We start from the raw sequence: 21,355 nt of genomic DNA, 5'->3' as shown, positions 1-21,355 counted from the left end.
TTTTTCAAAAGAAGAAGAAAAACACTTGGAAGAATTATCATGCTTGCGGTGATATTGGAAGATTGCAGAAAAGTTTTCTCTCTTCAGTTATGTTTTATTGCCTGTAAGCCATCTAGAGTTACTGTAAGCAAGTAGACTGCTATATAAAATTTCTAAATAAATAAATAATATTCCAGCCTTCCTAAACTTACCCAAGGAAGAAAATCATAAAATAATGATTTCCAATTCCCCCAAACCTCAAAACTTTAACCTTAGACTGTCTACTGTCTACCTCACCCCATTCCTAAGAGGTCTTTAAGGGGTGTGCATAAGCGCACCAGCATGCACGCTGCCGTCCCTGACCTAACATTACCTTGCATTTGTGTTCATTTCATGTACTCATAATCATGTTTATACTTATATCTGTTATCTAATTCATGCTTGACGAAATAAATAAATAAACAAGGATGCTAGAGACACCATGATGTGAGCTATCTGAAAGTCTGCACAGGTATGTAAAGTGAAGAAAAGCAGGACATGGCCACTTCTCATCAACAAGAGAATAAACAAAACAAGAAATACTAAAGCCCACTTGGAATGAGGTAATAAAGTCCTCATCTCTGGCGGTAGAAGAAGAAAACTTTCATAAACGTGGAAAACAGATTTCCCTGCCATAACGTTTAAAGAATCGGAACAAATGGAGGGGACCGTGCACATATCTAGGAGACTGTTTCAGTAACCTATTGTTTTAACTTCTCAAAAGAACCCAGCAAGAAGACAACATGATAGTGCCTTATTTGTATTTTACAGATAGTTGTGTCGGTTTCTAGGTTATATTTGAATAAAGGCAGAAATAAAGGCTGCTTCTATTGAGAAAACCAAGGGAAAGTATAGAATACATTTTCTTAGCAACCGCCCTTAGCAACCATTCTTATCATCTGCAAACTACAGGAAAAGGAAATTATTGGTAGTATACTCTGGAGGTAGAGGGGGCAAAGGGAATTTAAAAAAGGGAGACTAAGCAAGAAGTACATAATTATTTCTTTCTTATTTAAAACCATCATAAAACAATCCAGCTAAACTTAGCAAATATTTGGATCCAGGGATTGATTACCTGTTGTTTTTACTTTTTTTTTTTGCTTGTTTCTCACAGGATGACTTATGCTTAAAAATTGTGTACAGTATTAGAAATAAGATCTTAGAAGTTAAAATAGTAATACTGATCCAGTGGTAGGATTAAATTGTTTTTTACTACTGGTTCTGTGGGCGTGGCATGGGTTGGTGGGCATGGGTTGGTGGGCATGTCAAGGGAAGGTTACAGCAAAATCCCCATTTCCTCCCAATCAGCTCGGACTCGGGAGGCAGAGAATAGATGGGGGCGGGGCCAGCCAGAGGTGGTATTTATCGGTTTTCCAAACTACTCAAAATTTCCGCTACTGGTTCTCCAGAACTGGTCGGAACCTGCTGAATACCACCTCTGTACTGATCTAAAAAGGGAGGGATAACCAACAATCTTAAATCCACCCCCCCTAAATTTTCATTCCCTACTTGGATGAAAAATAATTTAATGACGCTTATAATGGTGTTAGGTTCTTAATGGGTACAAACAAGCATTCCATCCCATTCCCTTGGCTACTTCGCCTAAGATAACTTAGGAATATTTCTGCATCAAATACAGAGGGTCTTTATATCTTGCAGATAAAAGAAGACAAAGCTTCTAATATGAGTAACTGAAACCTTGTAGACAGATAATCTTAAACTCTATGTGAGTTCAGGACACTTGCCATTTATTTTATGGTCCTCCCTAGTAGGAGCTCTCATGAACAAGGCAGGAAACAACCAGCCCTTTACATTTTGGGGGGAGGGGGAATTTGTATCATTTTTATTTAGTGTTGAAGACTATATCAAGTATCCTGCGGGCCATTGCAATTCAGCCAGTTCTATCCAGATGAACCAGTAGCAGTGGCAGCGGGAGGCTCCGCCCACCCACCTGGGATGTCATCATATCGCGTTTTTGACACTCTGCGCATACAGGGAAGGTCCTGATGGAGTGCACGCTCACATTTGCGAACGGTAGTGAAGGTAAGTTGATTTCACCCCTTCCTAGGGGGTTTATTAATATTCAACGAGAGATATTCCTTGTTCTAAAACAGAGGTGGGAAAAACTTGTGGATTTTATAGCTGGCTCAGGAATTCTGGGAATTGAAGTTCACACATCCTAAAAGGGCCATTGTTCTCCACCTCTGTTCTAAAATATGAGTGATTTACGTAGAGTTTATTTACCTGGTTATTTAGCAGTGAATACAAAACTGCTAAAAATTATCAAGTAGATAGATGGTGGTTTCCTTAGTTTTGTTTATTTATGCATATAAAACCTTTAGCAGCAATGAAATATTTTTATAAATAAATTATACTTACTCTTTTACTTTTATCTAGGCACAAAGCCATTAGGCCTGTCACATCTAGACTACAGAAATGACCACTAGATGGCAGGAAATACTTTGTAGCCATCCAGATTGTTTCTGCACATCCTGGGCTAGTAGTAATTAAACTCTAGCTATGTTTATGGAAACACAGCTAGGTGAGCATACTGCTTCGGCTAGCAACATGTTTTTAACAACAAAAAATCAGCACAATGTTTCCTACTCATGAAGTGGTAAATTCTTAAGTAGTATTGCCTGAATTATTGCAGTTTCGAATTAATAGTGTGAGGGTAATCCTGGGAACTCCACAGCACTATAGTTTTTCCTATTGACCAGTTTCCATTGTGACATTGGCCCAAAAAGATGTCTCTTTGCTGTTGATTTTTTCAGTAATTGCACCCAGTGAAAGGTTAGTTGGCCCTTCTTTTGCTCTAGTTTCAATTGCCAAGCAAAGAAAATGTTCTTGAGGCTTTTAATTACTCAGTCTTTTAAATTAATTTGGATGGTTCAATTATAAGCTGCTACTGCTATTTCTGAGTTGCTGTGATTTTGCTTTCATTTAAAAGTTCAATTACTAATGATAACCTAATTGGCCATTCCTAATTTCATTGAGTGTTACAGTGAAAAATGATTATTTGGAATAAAAAAAAACATTTTAATAATTATTTTAATAAAAATGTAATCATGTATGTATGTATGTATGTATGTATGTATGTATGTATGTATGTATGTATAGATAGATAGATAGATAGATAGATAGATAGATAGATAGATAGATAAGATAGATAGATATCTGTAAAAATCCTTATATGAAGTAAGAACATCTTCAAGAACAAATTTGTCCACATAGAAAAGTATTACTTGGTAATTCAACATTCATTCCTATGGTTTTTGTAGTTATTTTGGCTCACGGGAAAAGTGACAGAAACATTTCAACCCATTTCTACCTGTCATTACTTTACACTTGGGACATTCTGAATTGTTTACTCAGAGAATGATTGTCTCTCATTTACAGGTCCTCACAGAGGAACTGGCTTAAAGTTCCATACAAATATGGACATGACTATGATATATTATTGGCTTGCTACTGGGCAGACTGTGGTTTAGAGTTTAGATACCCAGATTCTTGACCTGGATTGCCAAACTGAAGGATTTAAACAGATGAAGAAATGTGATTCTTTCTTTCCATCTTGTAAGCCAAATGAACGGGTCCCAAATTTTCAGAGGAATGCACTAATATGTCTAGTGGGTGTGATGTCATAAGGATTCAGGGTTTTTGTTTATGAAGAGTGCAGATTTAAAAGGTAAAATAGCTTAACAGATAAACTCATGTTTTTCACTCTTTTGGGTCTGTCTATATGGTGTGTTTTGAATGGAAAATCATGTTGTTGAATTTCATCAGATGCAATCTGAAATTGCTTTTAGGGATGTGAGATGATTGCTGGCTTACATATTACCCATACATACAAGATTGTTCGGTTAGAGGGGGCTGAATAGAGTTAGATATTAGCATTTCAGCTGCTGATGACAACAATGTATAGGATTAAGCCCTTCTGTGTTTACTAACTTGTTTTTGGTGACTAATAGCACCCATAGCATTAGCTGAAACTCCAGCATTACAGAACATAGTACTTACTCCTCAGGTAAGAGATATGGATCCAGAACTGGTGGGGTAGGTGAGCCCATTTTGGTTAGAGCCATGATATGTTCAAAGGTGATCTCAGTCTGAGTGCCTATGTCTACCAAGAGACACTCATGAGAAGGACTGAAGATCTTCGCGCGTGGCGTTCTCCTCAGGACTTGCACTACAATGGGATCTTTAGCTGTTTTAAAGGCTTCTACGGCTTGATCGTGAGTTGCCTTGGACAAATCTTTTCCATTTACCTGTGAAGGGAGACAACAAAACCAGAAAAAAAGGCAAGTAAGACACGGCTTTCCTTTCACTGAAAACTATTTGTGAAATAAACATCCTCCCCTGATCTTCGCATCCTTGTAAAGATAAATGCATCTCTAATGGACAAACTTTGGTTTTGGAACCTTTCTACACCCCTGTGATGTGCAATAATGATGGTTGGGCTAAACCTTATTCAACAAGGCTGGTGTTGATGAGGAACCTTTTCTTTTCTTCTGCTGACAGCTTCTAAAATGTCTAAGTCAGTTTCCTTTTCAACAGCACCCATGCAAACATTGAAAGGATGAATTAAAGCATCTCTTGCCCTGTTGTCCACATTGTCAGAGGTGAATATGTTTAAGCTGCTTTGGCTTGGCTTTGTTTACGGCACAAGAAGAATGCAACATTAAAAGGTAAAGTAGGTGTATCCATTCATAGATAATAGATAAAAGCCTTAATACTTTGGAATGTCCAGATTCATTTTAACCTTGACATGGAAAGTTATTTTTGTAGCTGATCAGCTAACCAGTCAATTATAATATTAATCATCCCTATGTGGAACAGAGAATAATTAAGGTATACATAGTCTAGACTTCTATATTAGAAAAATTCCTGATATTCACTGTCATGATGGGGCTGCAATTGCTTTTCTCCTGGCTGAGAATTCAGCACATCTGAAAAACACCTGGTTGGAGAGGACCTTAGACTATTTAAGAAACCTATTCAAAATTGCTGGGTTACATTTTTTTTCTTTTTAAGTAGAACTTAGCAATAGGACTTAGACTTATATACTGCTTCATGGTGCTTTACAGCCTACTCTAAGCAGTTTACAGAGTCAGCATATTGCCCCCAACAATCTGGGTCCTAATTTTACCCACCTCGGAAGGATGGAAGGCTGAGTCAACTTTAAGCCAATGACAATTGAAGTGCCGAACTGCTGGCAGCCCAGAAGTCAGCAGAAGTAGCCTGCTGCGGTACATACTAACCATGGCTCTTAAATATTCCTTTGGTTATTGTTTTGGCTACTTGTCAAAACATCATGCCATTTCTATTTCAAATCTCTTTTGAAATGAAAAAGCATTTTGTTGTGACACCAATTCCTGTTAATTCATAGTGAAAATGCACTTCAGAGATACTCAGCTGAAAGAACTAAGCTGCATGAACATCTGGTGCATTGTCTAACATAGACAGTGCCTGTCAAATATAATGTATGGCTCTGCCTACTTTCCTCCATCATTTCAAAAGGTGACTTTAGGCTCCTTTTCCCACATCCTTTTCGCAAGATGTTCTGCATTACATTTTCCCCCTCTTAATGTTCCAATACTTATCCTGGGAATGTCTATGGAGATTCTCAATGATCTAGGTCATGGTTATTCCAAAGTTGCTTTTCCATTTTTTCCCTTAAAAATGTTTAATTCCGTTCTAACTGAATGGTAAGGTATCTATAAACATTCCCTCCATTCAGTTAGAACTGAAGAAGCTTCTTGGATGAGAAGCAGAACATTTTCAAGGGAAAAAAAACCCCAAGAAAGTCCAGTTGTCTTTTGGTAAAGCACCTTTGGGATACTGGGAATATGTTCAAATGTGGCTATAGTCTCCCTGAGAATTAGATGTATTCCTCGGGGATGTTTATCAAAAGCAGTCCCAACTTATGAAGGTGTAAGACAAGGTTGCCTATAAGTTCCACTACTTTTTAATCTATATTTAAATCCATAATCTCAGCGCTATTTCAGCTCATCATCCATTTATTTTAGGTGATTGTGCGATTTCAGCATTAGAGTATGCCAAATAATGTAGTTATTATTGTTTATTTAACAGATGGGAACAAGAAAAGCACTTAGACCACTAGCTTTATTCTGTACAGTACAAAAGATCTCAATAAACTATCAGAAAACCAAAGTTTTAGTGTTATCATAAAATTCACAAGTGGCAAATAAATGGAATTCAAACTGAGCAGGTAGGACCTATAAATATCTTAGTACCACACTTCTTTGTCCTGGAATTCTCTCTCTTTTTTAATTGGGCAAGTGTCACAGTGTCTATCTCAACAGCTATCGCATGATTTTACTAATCAGAAAGAACCTATTTCTCAGGCACAAGAAATCAGGAGCCGGAATAGAATTCAAAAATATTACTTTTCATGGTACTTATACAACAGAATCTGATCTACGAATTGTCAAGGCAAATTGGAGCTAGGTAACAGTCAACAGAATTCATGGGTTGGGGTTGGATTTAGGTCTTGGGTGGCGCACGGAACACTGTTATCTTCCCACCAAAGGTGGTTCCTATTTTTCTACTTGCATTTTTACATGCTTTTGAATTGCTAGGTTTGTAGAAGCTGGGACAAGTAATGGGAGCTCACTGCGTTACATGGCGCTAGGGATTCGAACCACAGAACTACTGATCTTTCTGATCAACAATCTCAGTGTCTTAGCCACTGAGCTACCATGCATATTTATCAAGAAAAATGGGTATCAAAGCAAATCTCTCACATTTGATTTTAATCCCTTTTTTAAAAAGGTATTTTAATGCATGTAACTAGATACAGAAACATTTGGAGAAAAAAGTAAAGATGAAGAGTATATTTGAACAGGAATCATTGCAAAGCCTGATTTTGGATCTTCTGCTGACTATTTATCCTTACTGTGGAAGTATCAACTTACGTATATGCTGAGTAGGTCTTAATACTCACTGCATTCACCTATGCCTTGGCAAAGCAGTACATGATTGTGCAAACATCTTTCAATTCGACAGTGCCATATAAACCAGTTTTATTCATCCAAGATTTATCTGTTTTCCAGGTTACAAGATGTTTCACTGTCCAAATGGCTTTTTTACGCGAAACACTCTGAAAGAGCATGGTAATATATAGCATCTTTGTAACAAGAGTTTTGCATTGTTGCAGTGCCAGCATTAGTTAGTGAGGAAATGACTTGCAATATGTATGTACGTGTCAATTCTTATTCCAATAAATATTATTGGTAAGAGATTGATTAAACCATCTTTGCTGAAACACTTGACTGCTCCATCTGTGTGTATGTGAGTATATTTTGATTAATTTCAAAATTTACATCCATATAGATCAGCTTTCATTTAACAGGTATGATTTGGTGATGTACAGTGTGCAATCCCCAGAACTCTTCTCCTCCAATCTGAAATCCTTTAGATCAGAGGTGGGTTGCTCCCGGTTAGGCCTGGATCGGGCGATCTGGTAGTAGCGATGGTGGGAGGCTCCACCCATGCGCTTCTCCACGTGCACAGAAGTGTTGCGTGCATGTGAGAGTACGCACACAAGCGCGTCTGGACCAGTAGTAAAAAAAATGGCAACCCACCACTGCTTTAGATATGTTGGGTTTGCAACTCTGATAATTTTGCTTTCCTAGCCTGAAATATCTCCATGAGTGCAATTTGGCAGAAGTCAACATTCACCGGCCAACATGGTTTTCCACCAAAATTTCTGGGAAACCGCCAGCCACATCTTTTCTTCCCATTTTGGCAAAAATGCCTGCTGCAGTTCAAGTCTTTGAATAGAGATGCAACATGGTACAGGAAGTCATGTTCCTCGCCGCCCCGAGTCCTTCGGGAGAGGGTGCGGCTAAGAAATATATTATTATTATTATTATATTATTATTATTATTATTATTATTATTATTATTATTATTATTATTATTATTATTATTATTATGTTTCTCTGTCAATCTATTAAGGGGACAGAAAGCCCATCCAGAGATCATATTGTTTTAACCAGTTAATGGGCAGAACCTGAAAATAGGATATTAGTTTTCCATAGGAAAAGGTTTTCATGGAAGGGAAGGAAGAGTGTTGCTGGGCTGGCAAATGAAAGAATCATTAAATAATCTCCCTTCTCTCTCTCTCTCTCTCTCTCTCTCTCTCTCTCTCTCTCTCTCTCTCTCTCTCTCTCTCTCTCCCTCCCTCCCTCCCTCCCTCCCTCCCTCCCTCCCTTCATTCCTCTCTCTCACATACACAATTCTGAAGAACAAAGACAGAGAAGGTGCCAAAAATATGGAAATAGAATAGTCACTTAGTTGCTAGTCAGCATCTCATGAAGTACTACAAAATTCTTTTAACCGTTTGTAGGCATAAATGTTTCTCTTTATCTTTTATCAGAAACAAGAAGCTTGGGGGGCCAATAGTCCTGATTTGAGAGGGACTTAATGTATCCCAGCAAACTAATTAGAGCTTGCTCTAAAACGAGGACAGAGTGCCAGACTTTACCACCCTTGCTTTAAGACCCTTCACCTCTTCCAGGAAATGGGAAGAGTTCAAATTCATAATGTGTCTGGAGCTCAGTTTATATTCCTGAAAATGCCACTCCCACCCGCCTTCTTCATTTTATCCTGACCATCTGGGTTCACTTGTCCTAGACGGCTTTCGGGTGGAACATTTCTGACCTGCCTGTGAACTTTGGTAGAGCGAAACAGGACAGTCTTGAATACAATAAATGTAGCTTCCAGAGTTCCTGTACAATTAAAATGCAGCTCTGATCCTTGGAAGCAGGGCAGGATACAAATATAATATATAAGTACTTTTATGATTTGTGAAGCTCTAAATTACAGCAGAAGAACAAAGCATCTTAGGGCAACATAAAGGCTAACAGATTTATTGTAGCATATGCCTTTGCAGTGTTGTGCTTTCACAAAACTTCTGCCTCAATAAATCTGTTTGTCTTTATGGCATCACATTTTATTCTTGTTGCTGTTGCAAGATGGATGCCTCTCTGCAGCTAAAGTGCAGTCATCGCATTCTACCTCTGTTGACCATAAAGCCATGCATGTTTCTGTTCCAGTGAGATAGATATTCAGTTGCTTTCTGCAGCTTGAGTATTTATTTTTATATAGTGTGAATATTACAAATATGTGACTGGAAACATATCTGAAAATGCAAGTAATGTTTTGATACACACTACAGTATGATTAGCTTCAGGTGCCTCTCAAGTGGATTCATTTGCAATCCTCATTTTGCTGTTATGAACGTTCATTAATATGTTCTATTAATCTTTATCTCTTTTCTCCAAAGAGTTAATGATCACATGCATGGATTTCTATTCCAGTATCTTCTTCATGACTACCTTTTGATGTAGATTAAAATATAGTGGCTATAAAATCTCCAAATCGGCATGATTTGAATTTGGGTTACTCAATTATAACCGGCAAGTAGAATACCTCTAACAGAGCTCAATGATTTCCTTGGAGAGTTGAACAGAGGGCTAAAGTGCAAATGGAGGAAATATCATGGCAAATCAGTTTTTCTTTTCAGGCCCATTTGAGATCTTACTCTGTACCTATGGATGCAACAAAAAGGTCCTAAAGAGTAGTAATGTTGTACTTTACAATCAGTGGTAGGATTCAATTTTTTTTACTACTGGTTCTGCGGGCATGGTTTGGTGGGCGTGGCTTGGTGGACGTGGCAGGTGTAATGATGTGTATGTTTTATGTTATATTTCAAGTTCAATTGTTATGCCTAGCTCCTTAAGAAGGTTAGGAAACAGTTAACTTTTTAAATGATGTCATCTAGAGCAGAAGGTAGTTTCTAAGATGGCTGCCATTGAATAAAGACTAGCCTCTAGTTCAAGCTCCTTGCTGTCTGCCTTTAGATTATGCCAAGCCATCACATGGTACAAGGAGTGGGGTGAGAAGAGTCATGGCAGCAAACAGCAACACAAAGAACATTCCTTCCCTGGATTTGGAGTCAGGGAACATATCTGAAAACTGGTCAAAAAGGAGCGAGCTGATAGAGCTTGTGTTTGCAGGACTTGATGCAGACAAATGGACTAATCAGCAGAAAGCAGCACACTTTTTAATATGTGTGGGACAGAAAGGACGCGATATGTACAGAGCCTGGCAAGCAAGTGGAAAGATCACTGCAGAGGACAAAAAGAAAACAGAGGTACTGTTTGCAAAGTTTGAAGCATACTGCAACCCGAGAAAAAACTCCACAGTGCAGAGAAAATTGTTTTATGAGAGAAACCAGTGTGGAGGTGAATCTGTGGATGATTGGGTGACCCAGCTACGCTTGCTTGCCAAAGACTGTGCTTTTTATGATGCTGGAGATATGATTAAAGACTGTATTCTGATGGGCAGTAAGTTTAAGGAAGTTCAGGAAAAACTGCTGCAGGAAGAAGACTTAAATCTTGAGAAAGCCGTAAGGATTGCCAGAGCATATGAACTATCAAGAAAAGACATGCAGATACTGGAAGGAATACAGCACCAGATCAATGCTATAGAAACTCAAAGCAGTAGATATGGTCAAGAAAAGGCATAAAAAGGAACAAAAGCACCTATGGCACTGGAGCAAGTAACAGAGAAGCAGCTTGTGGATATTGTGGAAATATGCACCATAAAAACAGTGTCTGTCCTGCAAGGGGGCAAATATGTAACAAATGTAAGAAAAGAGGACACTTTGCCAGGGTGTGTAAACTGTCTTAGCAAACTGGAAGGCCACAAATACGGGCTGTACATGCCATAGAGGACAATGATGACAATGCAGGGTCAGACTCAGACTGCTCCCCGATATATCTTGCAGCGATACAGAAAGCACATCAGTCTGCAGATGAAGCCAAGGTAACATTGCAGATAGGAGCCAACAAAACTCCAGTCACATTCAAAATAGACACTGGAGCACAAGTAAATTGTGTGCCAAGCCACATATACCTGGAACACTTCAGCAATGAATCCCCCTTAGAGACTCTGGACCTACTGAAATTAATGGGATATGGTGGTGAAAAGCTGAAAGTAATGGGTCGCTGTCATATAAAATGTGCCTACCAGAGATCTGAAACGGTTTTATTGTTTGTGATATAAATTGTTTGTGATAGAAATGCAAGCCCCAGCCATGCTAGGTCTCAAAAGAAGTAAAGAGATTGGACTTGTGAAGATCATAATGACTGTGGATGGTGGGCATAGAGGTCTGACGGAAGTTGACATTAAACGTGAATACTGTGATCTATTCAAGGGCCTGGGGTGTCTCCCAGGCATAAGCCACATATGTATAAAAGAGGGTGCACAGCCGGTCATCCATGTCCCAAGGAAAATACCTCTAACTCTTGTGGATAAAGTTAGACAGGAACTCATTAGGATGGAGGAGTTGGGAATAGTAAAGAAGGTCACTGACCCATCGGAATGGGTCAGTTCTATGGTTGTGGTGGAGAAGAAGAACACAGGTGAAGGCCACTGCTCATTTACTCAATGCTTATATTATACATAGGGTTATATGTAGGGTATAGCAGTGGTTATAAACGTTTTCTTTACCACTGATCCCCTTTAAATAGCATGGACCATGGCCCAGACCTCCCCTCACCCAATGTAAATCAAGATTTCTTTAAGTCTTCATGGACACCCTGTGACCACAACGTGGGCCCCCAGAGGACCACGGACCATATGTTGATAACCACTGGGGTATAGGGTTTCCAGCCTCAGCAGGGGGTTGGACTGGAAGACCTCCCAGGTCCCTTCCAACTCTGTTATTCGGCCTTTCTTAGTTCATTAAATTAGCCAGGCTGGGACTAAGGAGGGGGAGGGGCTAACCAAAGTCTTCTTGAGATAGGATACATTTCTATGTGCCTTTAAGAGACAATGTATAAAAGTATTTTAATAACTCTGCTGATTCAAATGACATTTTTAGCTACTGTATAAGTCAATCTCAAATGTTTCCTGGACCAATTTCTATTAGGATTTTGTTCTCCTGGAGCGAATGGAGATACATTATCTCTTAGTGTTTATTTGATATCGTCAGCCATGGTATACTACATCAGGACTGTCCTTCTAGATGAGGGCTGGATGTGTCATGTGTTGGCAATGCTCACGCCCAGTTTAGCGAAGGGGAAAAAAGTCCCGATACATCACGTGATGCCGCCCTGTCGACAGCGAGTTTGACACCCTTGTTCTAGATCATCTGTTAGGATTGTTTTACATTGCTTCTGTGCAGATTATGCACAGAAGATGGTGCTAAGAGCCTATTATTCAACATCCCATTGCCTTCCCTGGCATTACTGGGTTCTATCATGGCTCCTGTACTTTTTTCAAGTAGCTGCATGAAACTGTGAGGAATGTAATTCATAGCTTCAAAGATTGGTGCCTTTGCTATAACTATCTCTATTTCTCCTTGGTCCACAACCAGCGGTGGGTTTCACATTTTGTTACCATTGATTTGCTGCGTGCATGCAAAGCTAGTGCACGTGCCCCCTCCACACATGCGCCTGGCCTTCTACACACACACTTTGCTGTCTCGCACTTCTTCTTAGCATGCACCCGGCCTCAAAAACATGCCTAAATAGAGGCATAGAGCCGGGGCAGGTGGGCAAGCCCACCCACAATTTCCGCTACCAGTTGAGTCCAAACCATCTGAATACTACTTCTGCCCCTAACCCCCAACAAAGTCATAAGTACCCCTGAATGTTGCTTTATTTCAATAATAAACTAGATGAAACACAACAAGGTGAAATTAAAGCAACTTCACAAGAAGACCGAAGTGGCCTGGAAAACAAACTGATCTTGAAGAATAGGTGTAATTTACTCTGAATTAGATTATATTCCCTCAGAAGTAACAGATCCAAAGTTGAACTCTAGCTGTCACATGATCACATCCCCAGTCAGCTTCTGACAAGCAAAGTCAATGGGGGAAGCTGGATTTCCTTACCGTCTGCATGGGTTACTACTTAATACCACACTGATTTGCTTAACAACTGTGGCAAAAAGGCTTCTTTTTTTAAAAAAAAAAAAACCAGAAGTGACACACTTAACAACCACTCTGCTTAGCAACAGAAATTCTAGTCCCAGCTGTGGTCATAAATCCAGGACTATCTGTATGCTGTTTTTTGTTTTTATTGTTCCCGCATGGTTGCAGCTCCTGCCTGTTTTTGCATTGCCATCCCCTACTTCTCTTGATAAAGCTGTCAATGCATTCATGGGATAAGTAATTTTTTTTTCATCACACAACTGCTTCTTTTTTTAAAAAAAATTAAGGCTAGGAGGAAGTGACCAGTCAAGGTTATCCAGCTGCCTCAGGGAGAAGTAGAGACAGACTGTATAGTTCCTACTCAACTCAACCATATACCAAGCATCATAACTATATTACACTGTCTCTCTGCTACATATACATGTAATTGCTTACTAGTACATATTGTAAATAGAAGAAAGAAAAATGGAAGGGGTAAAGAAACGAGGAATCTAAAAGACAAGTTCGGATAGATTTGGAAAAAGGGAAGAAAAATGGGCAAATTAAGGTGAGGCATGAGAAAAAAGATGCATGAGAAGAAGGATGAATGCACATGAGGGATGGTAGAAAAAATATATGCAGAAAATGCTGTGCTAAGGCAAAAAGAGAAGGAAAATTGGGAAAAAGTGGGAAATTAATAAAAAGAGATATCTGGGTCAGCTGAGGCAGTAGCACTGCCCTCTTAGATTAACAGAAATGGAAAAATGACTCCCAGAGTGACCCCAGCTGGCTACTTCTCATCCAGAAGTGGGAATTAATGTATTTCTGTTTTTCCACACACTCTGGGTAAATCAGTCGTGTTGGCTGGATTTGCAAAAATATAAGACAAAGGAATGCTCAATTTTGTTCCAGTCAAATTAAATGTCATTAACTCACTCAGTTGAGCACATTACTATTTGTACTGTTGTAAAATTAAGCCCAATTCAGTTAGTGGAAGAAATGCTGATTGTGTCCAAAGTTTTATTATTTACCATAAATGAAATGTGAAATGCTAATGCCTGAGGTTTAGTCGTGATCTTTTCCTTAAAAGACTAAGCAATTAGGGTGACAAAGCAATCAGAGTTAAAGCATACAGAAACAACCCATGTTATATCGAGTGTAACATCCCGAGATCACTGTTAGCAGAAAAACACTTATACTACTTGGTCTAAAGTTAATGAAAATTATGGAAAAGTATTCTCTAACCAAGTCTTCCTAAAATAAGCGCTATGCTGGAAAATTCTGATTAGATTTTTTTTAAAAAAATTGGGGATTGATTCTTATTCAATTAGAGAAGAATTTGCTTACAGAATTTATTTCAAAGAAAAAAAGTTTTTTGATAAATTCTCAGTGGCCTCATAAGAATAGTTGCACTGAATTTGGTCCTCGTTTCAACAGCTTTTCTGACTGAATGTGTTTTGCTTTTAATTGGTGTAAGTCATTGACATTTATGGAATAAGTAAACAGTACTGCCATCATTTCTTTGGCTTCACTCCAGGTTAGAGATGGAATGCCTGGAAAAAAAACTCGGAAAAATGGGGGGAAAAACAGGTTTTTTTTCCATTTCCCCCCCCCCAAACCGCTTTAGAAAAAGCCAGGAAAAAATGGGAAAAAACTTCCCAACAATTTTCCCTCCATTTTTTCTGGGTTCCCCCCCTGGAATTCCCATTTCTATTCCAGGTACATGTATCCATCTGCAACATGTATGGGCCTTGGAATTCAAGAAGAATGCTCTATACTGGAACTATAACTACCAAACACAAATGAAAATTTAATAAAGTAGCTTTTATATCTGTAAGTGAATGAGAGGTTTTATTAAAGTTTTACTTGGGTTAGTCATGGAATACTTACCATTATTATTACAACTCAACTCATATTCATTTCGGAACCATGTAGGGCAAAGGAACTGTTGTTCATAAAGGCTATTCAAATGTATTAATAAGGTAAGTGATTACATGTGGAATATTTTTTGAATTCATTTAGTTCCCAATCTGGAGTATCCTTCACTACTGAGATTATAATTCCCAGAATTCCCTAGCAATGTGGGGTTCAAAAGACTTTGGAGGATATATATAGGAAAAGTCTAATTTACAGTAAAGGCTGCATGAACCTTGGCAGTGAAGTAACTATAGTTATGAGGAAAACTGCATGAATGGAATATAAAGCAGAGGTGGTATTCAGCAGGTTCTGACCAGTTCTTCAGAGTGGTGGAAATTTTAAGTAGTTCGGAGAACTGGTAAATATCACCTCTGACTGGCCCCACCCCCATCTATTCTCTGCCTCCCGAGTCCCGGCTGATCGGGAGGGATTGGGGATTTTGCAGTATCCTTCCCCTGGAGTGGGGAGGAAATGGGGATTTTGCAGTAACCTTCCCCTGGAGTGGGGTGGGAATGGAGATTTTACAGTATCCTTCCCTTGCCACGTCCACCAAGCCACACCCACAGAACTGGTAGTAAAAAACATTGAATCCCCTCACTGATAAAAAGGTAACTTGAAATATCTGAGCCTTGGTTTTTAGCAATCAGAAATATACAATTCTAGCCATATATGCAGGCTGTGAACCTTCAAAATGTTCAAAAACATACACTTCATCTCTCACATTACCACTTTTTTCCACAGTAGTAAAAAGATCTAAGTTTAAACTGGTCTGTTGACGTTTTTCCTTGTTCCTTCTTGTGTTTATTTACAATCTCCCAGTGAGATATTAATGGAACTCGGTATTATGGAAGCTTTCATTCTCTTTTCCCATTGACAAGAGCATGCTGGATGTCTGACATACTAAATGCATATTAGATTTATCACATGGGAATATTTGGGATGACTGAAACCATCATTCTAGGTATGGAAATAAAACCAGTCATGTGAATCAAGCACAAACCCACTGCTTTCTTGGGAGTTATTTAGATTTATATTAATGTCAGAATCATTGACATCTTGCATCACTTCTTACTAGCGAGAAACCTCTGAATACTATTAGTGAGAAATGATGTATTTCAAGATGTCTATCTTGCCCAAGGAATCCAATTAACATGATCACAGAGTGTAAAGAAGATTTAATTTATTTATTTGTATCCTGCCTTTATTATTTTTTCAAATAACTCAAGGTAGCATACATATGTGACACACCTTCCTCCTCCTATTTTTCCCACAACAACAACAACACTGTGAGGTGAGTTGGACTGAGAATGTGTAACTGGAAAAGCACATTCAGACCTGTAATAACTTGGTAGGTTAATTTTTTTTAAATAAATAGCTTATTATTTCCATGACCCATAAAGATTTATTTATTTATGAAATTTCTAGGGGACTTACAAAATACCGTAACAAAAATAGAAAAATTTTAAAAAAATATTGCCAAAAAGTGGACATCCAGAAAAAAAAGCCAATCTTACAATACAATACAATACAATACAATACAATACAATACAATACAATACAATACAATACAATAGCAGAGTTGGAAGGGACCTTGGAGGTCTTCTAGTCCAACCCCCTGTCTAGGCAGGAAACCCTATACCGTTTCAGACAGATGGCTATCCAACATCTTCTTAAGTGGAAGATTTTATCTTTTAAAAGATAAAAAAACCACACCACATCCTGATCGAGATCTGGGGATAGGCCCTGTTCTGACCCCCCTTCTTCCCTCGCCAACACAGAATACACTCCAGACCAAAACTACTTCAACAGGATTTATTGCACCGACAGACAGACAGATCCTTGGCAGCAATCCACCACGACAAGACTCTCAGAACCCTCTGGCACAGAGACACGATAGCAGCTGTCCAGCATGTTAAACTTCCAAGACAGAACTTTCCGAATAGTTCCTTTGTTGACTTCTGCAAAGGGCGTTTGCTCAATCAATCCTTTTATAGACTGAAGGGGAGTCTACTTATCAGCAGCTGAGAGAAATTACCGCCGGTAACTGCGCCCTTGCTCCTTGCACCTGTGGGCGCGGCGATAGTGGGCATCTAAGAACTCCCTGCTTATGTCTGAGTCACTGTCCCGTGACTCCTCCCCACTGCTCCAAGGCATGGCATCAGGAGCCCCCCGCCTTTTGCTCTCACCGCTGCTCCATGCCTCAGGTGCCTCCTGGTGGCTGACCAGGCTCTCCGATCCCTGCTCAGAGTCAGAACCCTGCCCAGGGTCCTCCAGAGCCGACTCATAGGGACCCTCACTCTCGGAGTCTGGTGGCAGCTCCAACGGCTCCTGCTGGGCCACAACAGGCCCAGATTTTAAAGTCTTATTTAAAGAGGGGAGGACAAATATGGGGCGTAATACTGAAAAATGGCAAATGTTGTTATTATTTGCACCCTCTATATGGGGTTATCTTCCACCTAGTTTAAAGCAGCTTTTTGAAATCTTTATAGGCCTAGCCATAAAGATGAAGAAAGATGCATGGATGTATGGGAAGCCCTTGTATTGTGAAGTTCATCGGATCTGTATACATGAGATGACAATGAATTCAGCTCCCTAGAATTTCTGACTGTGAAGACCAATGTCAATGCAAATAAAATGAGCATCATTTCAAAACAACATATACTGTTATAATACATTAAGTTTCTCTATGAGTCCAGATCAAAGAATGCAAAGGCTGTTCAATTATTCCATGTTTTTTTCTTATTATTACCTTTATTTTATTATATAAAAGTTCATACACTAATATTCCCCTTCTCTTATTTCTATCGCTTATTCTGGCTTCTTATCATGTCGCCCTTTATTAAAAGATTTTTTCTTTCTATCCTATCTAACTTCTAATCATGTCACCTACCTAAAAAAAGAGAGAGAAAAGGAAAAGCAAATCTGAACAACAACAAAAAAAGAGATCATCCAGCCAACGATGGAAGATCTATTATTCTGTACTTCATCCTCAGGGAGTTTTAGAGGTAATCCTTGATTTATAAGCATAACTGGGATTGGAATTGCCATCGTAAATTGTTGCAATCATATGTTGACTTGAACCTGATTTTACAAGTTTTCTGGTAGATGTTAAGAGAATTTTGTGGTTATTAAACAAATCCACCTTCCCCAATGGGTATTTGGTCACATGACTGTAAATGCAAGCTGGTTACCAAATTTCCAAATCAAGATCATGTGACCGGAGGTGATGCAACAATCATGAGTGAAAATACAAGTCATAGGTCACTTTTTCTGAGGTTGTCATAACTTAGAAAACTGTTGTTAAATGAACAGTCTTAAGTTTTTTTTTTATTAAAAAGTTTTATTGGTTTTTTCAAATATTTTGGGGAAAAGGGTACATAAGTGTGGAGAAAAATTTTGACAGCTACATCATACGGAAGGTGGTACTTCCCCGGGGTCTTACATCTCTCTCTTATTTTATATATATCAAAATATCATTATTACATACATATTAGCAGTTTAAGTATACTAAATTCTTTAACATCTTCAACCATACTTTATATCACTTCTAACCATTTCATTGTATTGACAATTGCAATGTGTTTTTAAATCATTTCTGTGACCTAAGTTTCATTACTGTCTCTTCTCCCCTGTCTGTTGGCTGAGCCATGGCTCCTCCCCCTTTCATGTCTTGTGCACTGTCTCTTGTTTCATCTAGGAGGTTCTTGTGTTTTTCCATGAAGGCTTCTTCCTCCCCTACTGTATTAATTCTCACTCTACCCTCCTCCCAGAAAATCAACAAACCTTCTGGAATTAACCACCTGAACCACATATTTTTTTCATATAGTTTTTTAGTTAGAAAGAAGAATTTCTTCCTCTTATCTCTTATTCTTTTTGGTATCTGTTTCAGAATGGTTATTTCTTTGTCCTTATATCTTAAAGGTTCCCCCCTTTGAACTCCTAGAATCTCATCTCTTGTAGTCTTTCTAAAAAATTTAACATGAACTTCCCTTGGAACATTGTGTGTTCTAGCATATGCTGAGTTAATTCTATATATCAAATCCATATCCCACCCTAGCTGTTGTTTATCTCTTTTAATATAATCTGCTAGCATTGTTATCATAATATCCCTTAAGCCTTCACCCTCCATTTCAGGTATGTTTTGAAATCTAAGAAAAAGAGACATCCTTTCAAATTCCATTTTTTCCATATAATTCTCAATCCCAGCATTTTTTTTTTTTTTGTAAAGCCTTCATCTCTTCTCCCATCCCCACAGCACCCTCCTCCAGAGCATCTATCTTCTGGCTATTTTGTAAAGTCTGTTGTTTATTCTCTCTGAGTTCTTCCCTTAAATCTGCTAACTGTTTTTTTTATTTCATCCTGTCCCTTTAAGAGTGTCTGGAACATTTGTTGAAACATTTCTTGAGACTGCTGTTCCTCCTCGAGGGCCTTTGGTTGTAAAAAAGAAGATAATTGCGTTTGTTGTGGAACAGGACTTGAAACAGAAGAAGATGGAACAGAGGCTGGTCTAGGAATGGGAGGCTTTTTCGCAGGCATTGTGAAGTTCAGAGAGAGTTTATAAGTCTAGACAGAAAAGATGGCATCTACAGGAGCGCGCTGTCAGGCGAGGTCTAGAGACAGGCAAGATCCAGTGTGGGATATCAGTCTTCAATACAGCTCCCCTCTGGTTATAGTCGATTTTCCCCAATCCAAGAAAGATCAAATAAAGAGATTCCTCTAGGGTTCGCCAGGGTTTTATAGTTCCAACCCAGAAGATTTTTCAAAAACAACAGTTCATTTGTAATGGCAGCAAACATGGGGGAAGAAGTGCCATTTTGGCTCAGCCCTCTTAGGGGATTGGAGAACAATCATTCAAAAAGTTTCCATTCATAGTTTATTAGGTCAGTTCACTTTCTTTCTTTCGCAATTGTTCAAGAAAGTCATTACCCCCATTGCTTGAAAGAAGCGAATATCAAAGAGTTTTTTCCCAATTCCCTCTCTCTCCTCCGAGAGTGAGAACGTTTAAAGCCGCTTTTCCGACAGGGGGGAAGAAACCCCCCCTCCAATCTTAGCACTTTGCCGAGATCAAAGAGTCCTAGGAAAACTGCTAATCCTTGTTTACTTAATTGTTCAAAGAAGTAGGAAAAAGACCCCGGGGGAATTCCCCCCTCACCGCATTTCTGCTGTTGCCTTCACATGGAACGTTTTCTTCCGATCTCCTCAGGACGAAGGCGCACATGGCAAGCCACCCCCCCAAAGGCCTCCCGGTGCCTAGGGCAAAGCTGGCAGCCCCCCTGCGGCCGCCGCCGCTCCAGGGGGCTCCAGCAAGCCGCCCCCTTGGCAGGATGCCCCTACAAGGCACCCTGCCCCCCGTAGGTCAGGGGGGGCCCACCGGCGATCGGCGGACAGCATGTCCGTTGTCCACTGAAACCGGAAGTGGAATCCTGAACAGTCTTAAGTTGAGGACCACCAGTATTAGAAAGCATCTGTTCCAGTTTGTTCTATTCATATTCTGTCTTTACTTTTAGTTAAGGGAAGCCTTACAATTGGAATCCAACAATTTAATTAGCCAACAATTTAATTAGCCATCCACTAGACTGTGCCAGTGGGCGGCGCCCAGGGGAAGGGCCTTCTCTGTGGCGGGCCCGAGCCTCTGGAATGACCTTCCCCCTGACATTAGAACGACCACGGACCTCCGCTCCTTCCGCCAGAAACTCAAAACCCACTTGTTTCATCTAGCCGGCCTGGCCTAATTCCAGCTTTTCCACCTCTGTATTTTTAAATTTGGTGATTTGGTTTTAGGGTTAAGTTTAATTTTTATAAATTTGTACAGGGGTGTATTTAATTCGATTCTTAGTTATATGTATTTTGACTGTATGACTTTAATTTGTACCTGTACACCGCCCCGAGTCCCTTCGGGGAGAGGGGGCGGTCTAGAAATCCAATTAATAATAATAATAATAATAATAATAATAATAATAATAATAACAACAACAACAACAACAACAACAACAACAACAACAACAACAACTATATTCAGAATGGTATATGGCAAGTGTCTCCAATCTTGGCAACTTTAAGACTTCTGGACTTCAACTCCCAGAATTCCTTAGCCAGCATGTCTAGCTAAAGAATTATGGGAGTTGATGGCCACAAGTCTTAAAGTTGCCAAAAATTGGAGACCTCAGATATAGGGGAGTGATCTTGGGAGACAAAATGCTTGGGTGAAGAGATGCTGTCTAGGGAAAAATATGGTTAGAGGGAATATAGCCCACAATTGCATAATGAGTGGAGTAGGGCTAAGGCCTTTAACCACTTTCCCTAAATTATAGGGCTATAAAGGTGATGGTGGGAGAATTGTACTTCAATCTTTCAAGAATCTGTTATAGCTTTACAATAAACTAAAGTTATCTTATATAATCTTGTTTCCTATCTGGTCTACCTGGCTGACCTTACTAGGTAGACCAGATAGTCCCCATTGGTTGCCCTCTTA

The 21,355-nt window shown here is 39.3% G+C and overlaps 1 protein-coding gene across 2 annotated transcripts in view; it reads right to left on the bottom strand.

Moving 5' to 3' along the window:
• The window catches only part of PDZRN3 (PDZ domain containing ring finger 3), a 253,222-nt gene that overhangs the window by 29,524 nt on the left and 202,343 nt on the right, over nucleotides 1-21,355 (bottom strand). For both annotated transcript variants that reach the window (XM_081934747.1, XM_081934748.1), the window contains one exon: nucleotides 4,039-4,286. In XM_081934747.1, coding sequence (XP_081790873.1) covers nucleotides 4,039-4,286 — 248 coding nt within the window. The remainder of the gene's footprint in view (nucleotides 1-4,038; nucleotides 4,287-21,355) is intronic.

The sequence above is a fragment of the Natrix helvetica genome (genome assembly GCF_964273705.1).
Source record: "Natrix helvetica genome assembly, chromosome: 1".
In the NCBI taxonomy this organism is placed as follows: Eukaryota; Metazoa; Chordata; class Lepidosauria; order Squamata; family Natricidae; genus Natrix; species Natrix helvetica.
Note: the sequence above shows the minus strand (reverse complement) of the source record. Positions and strands in the feature narration are given on the sequence as shown.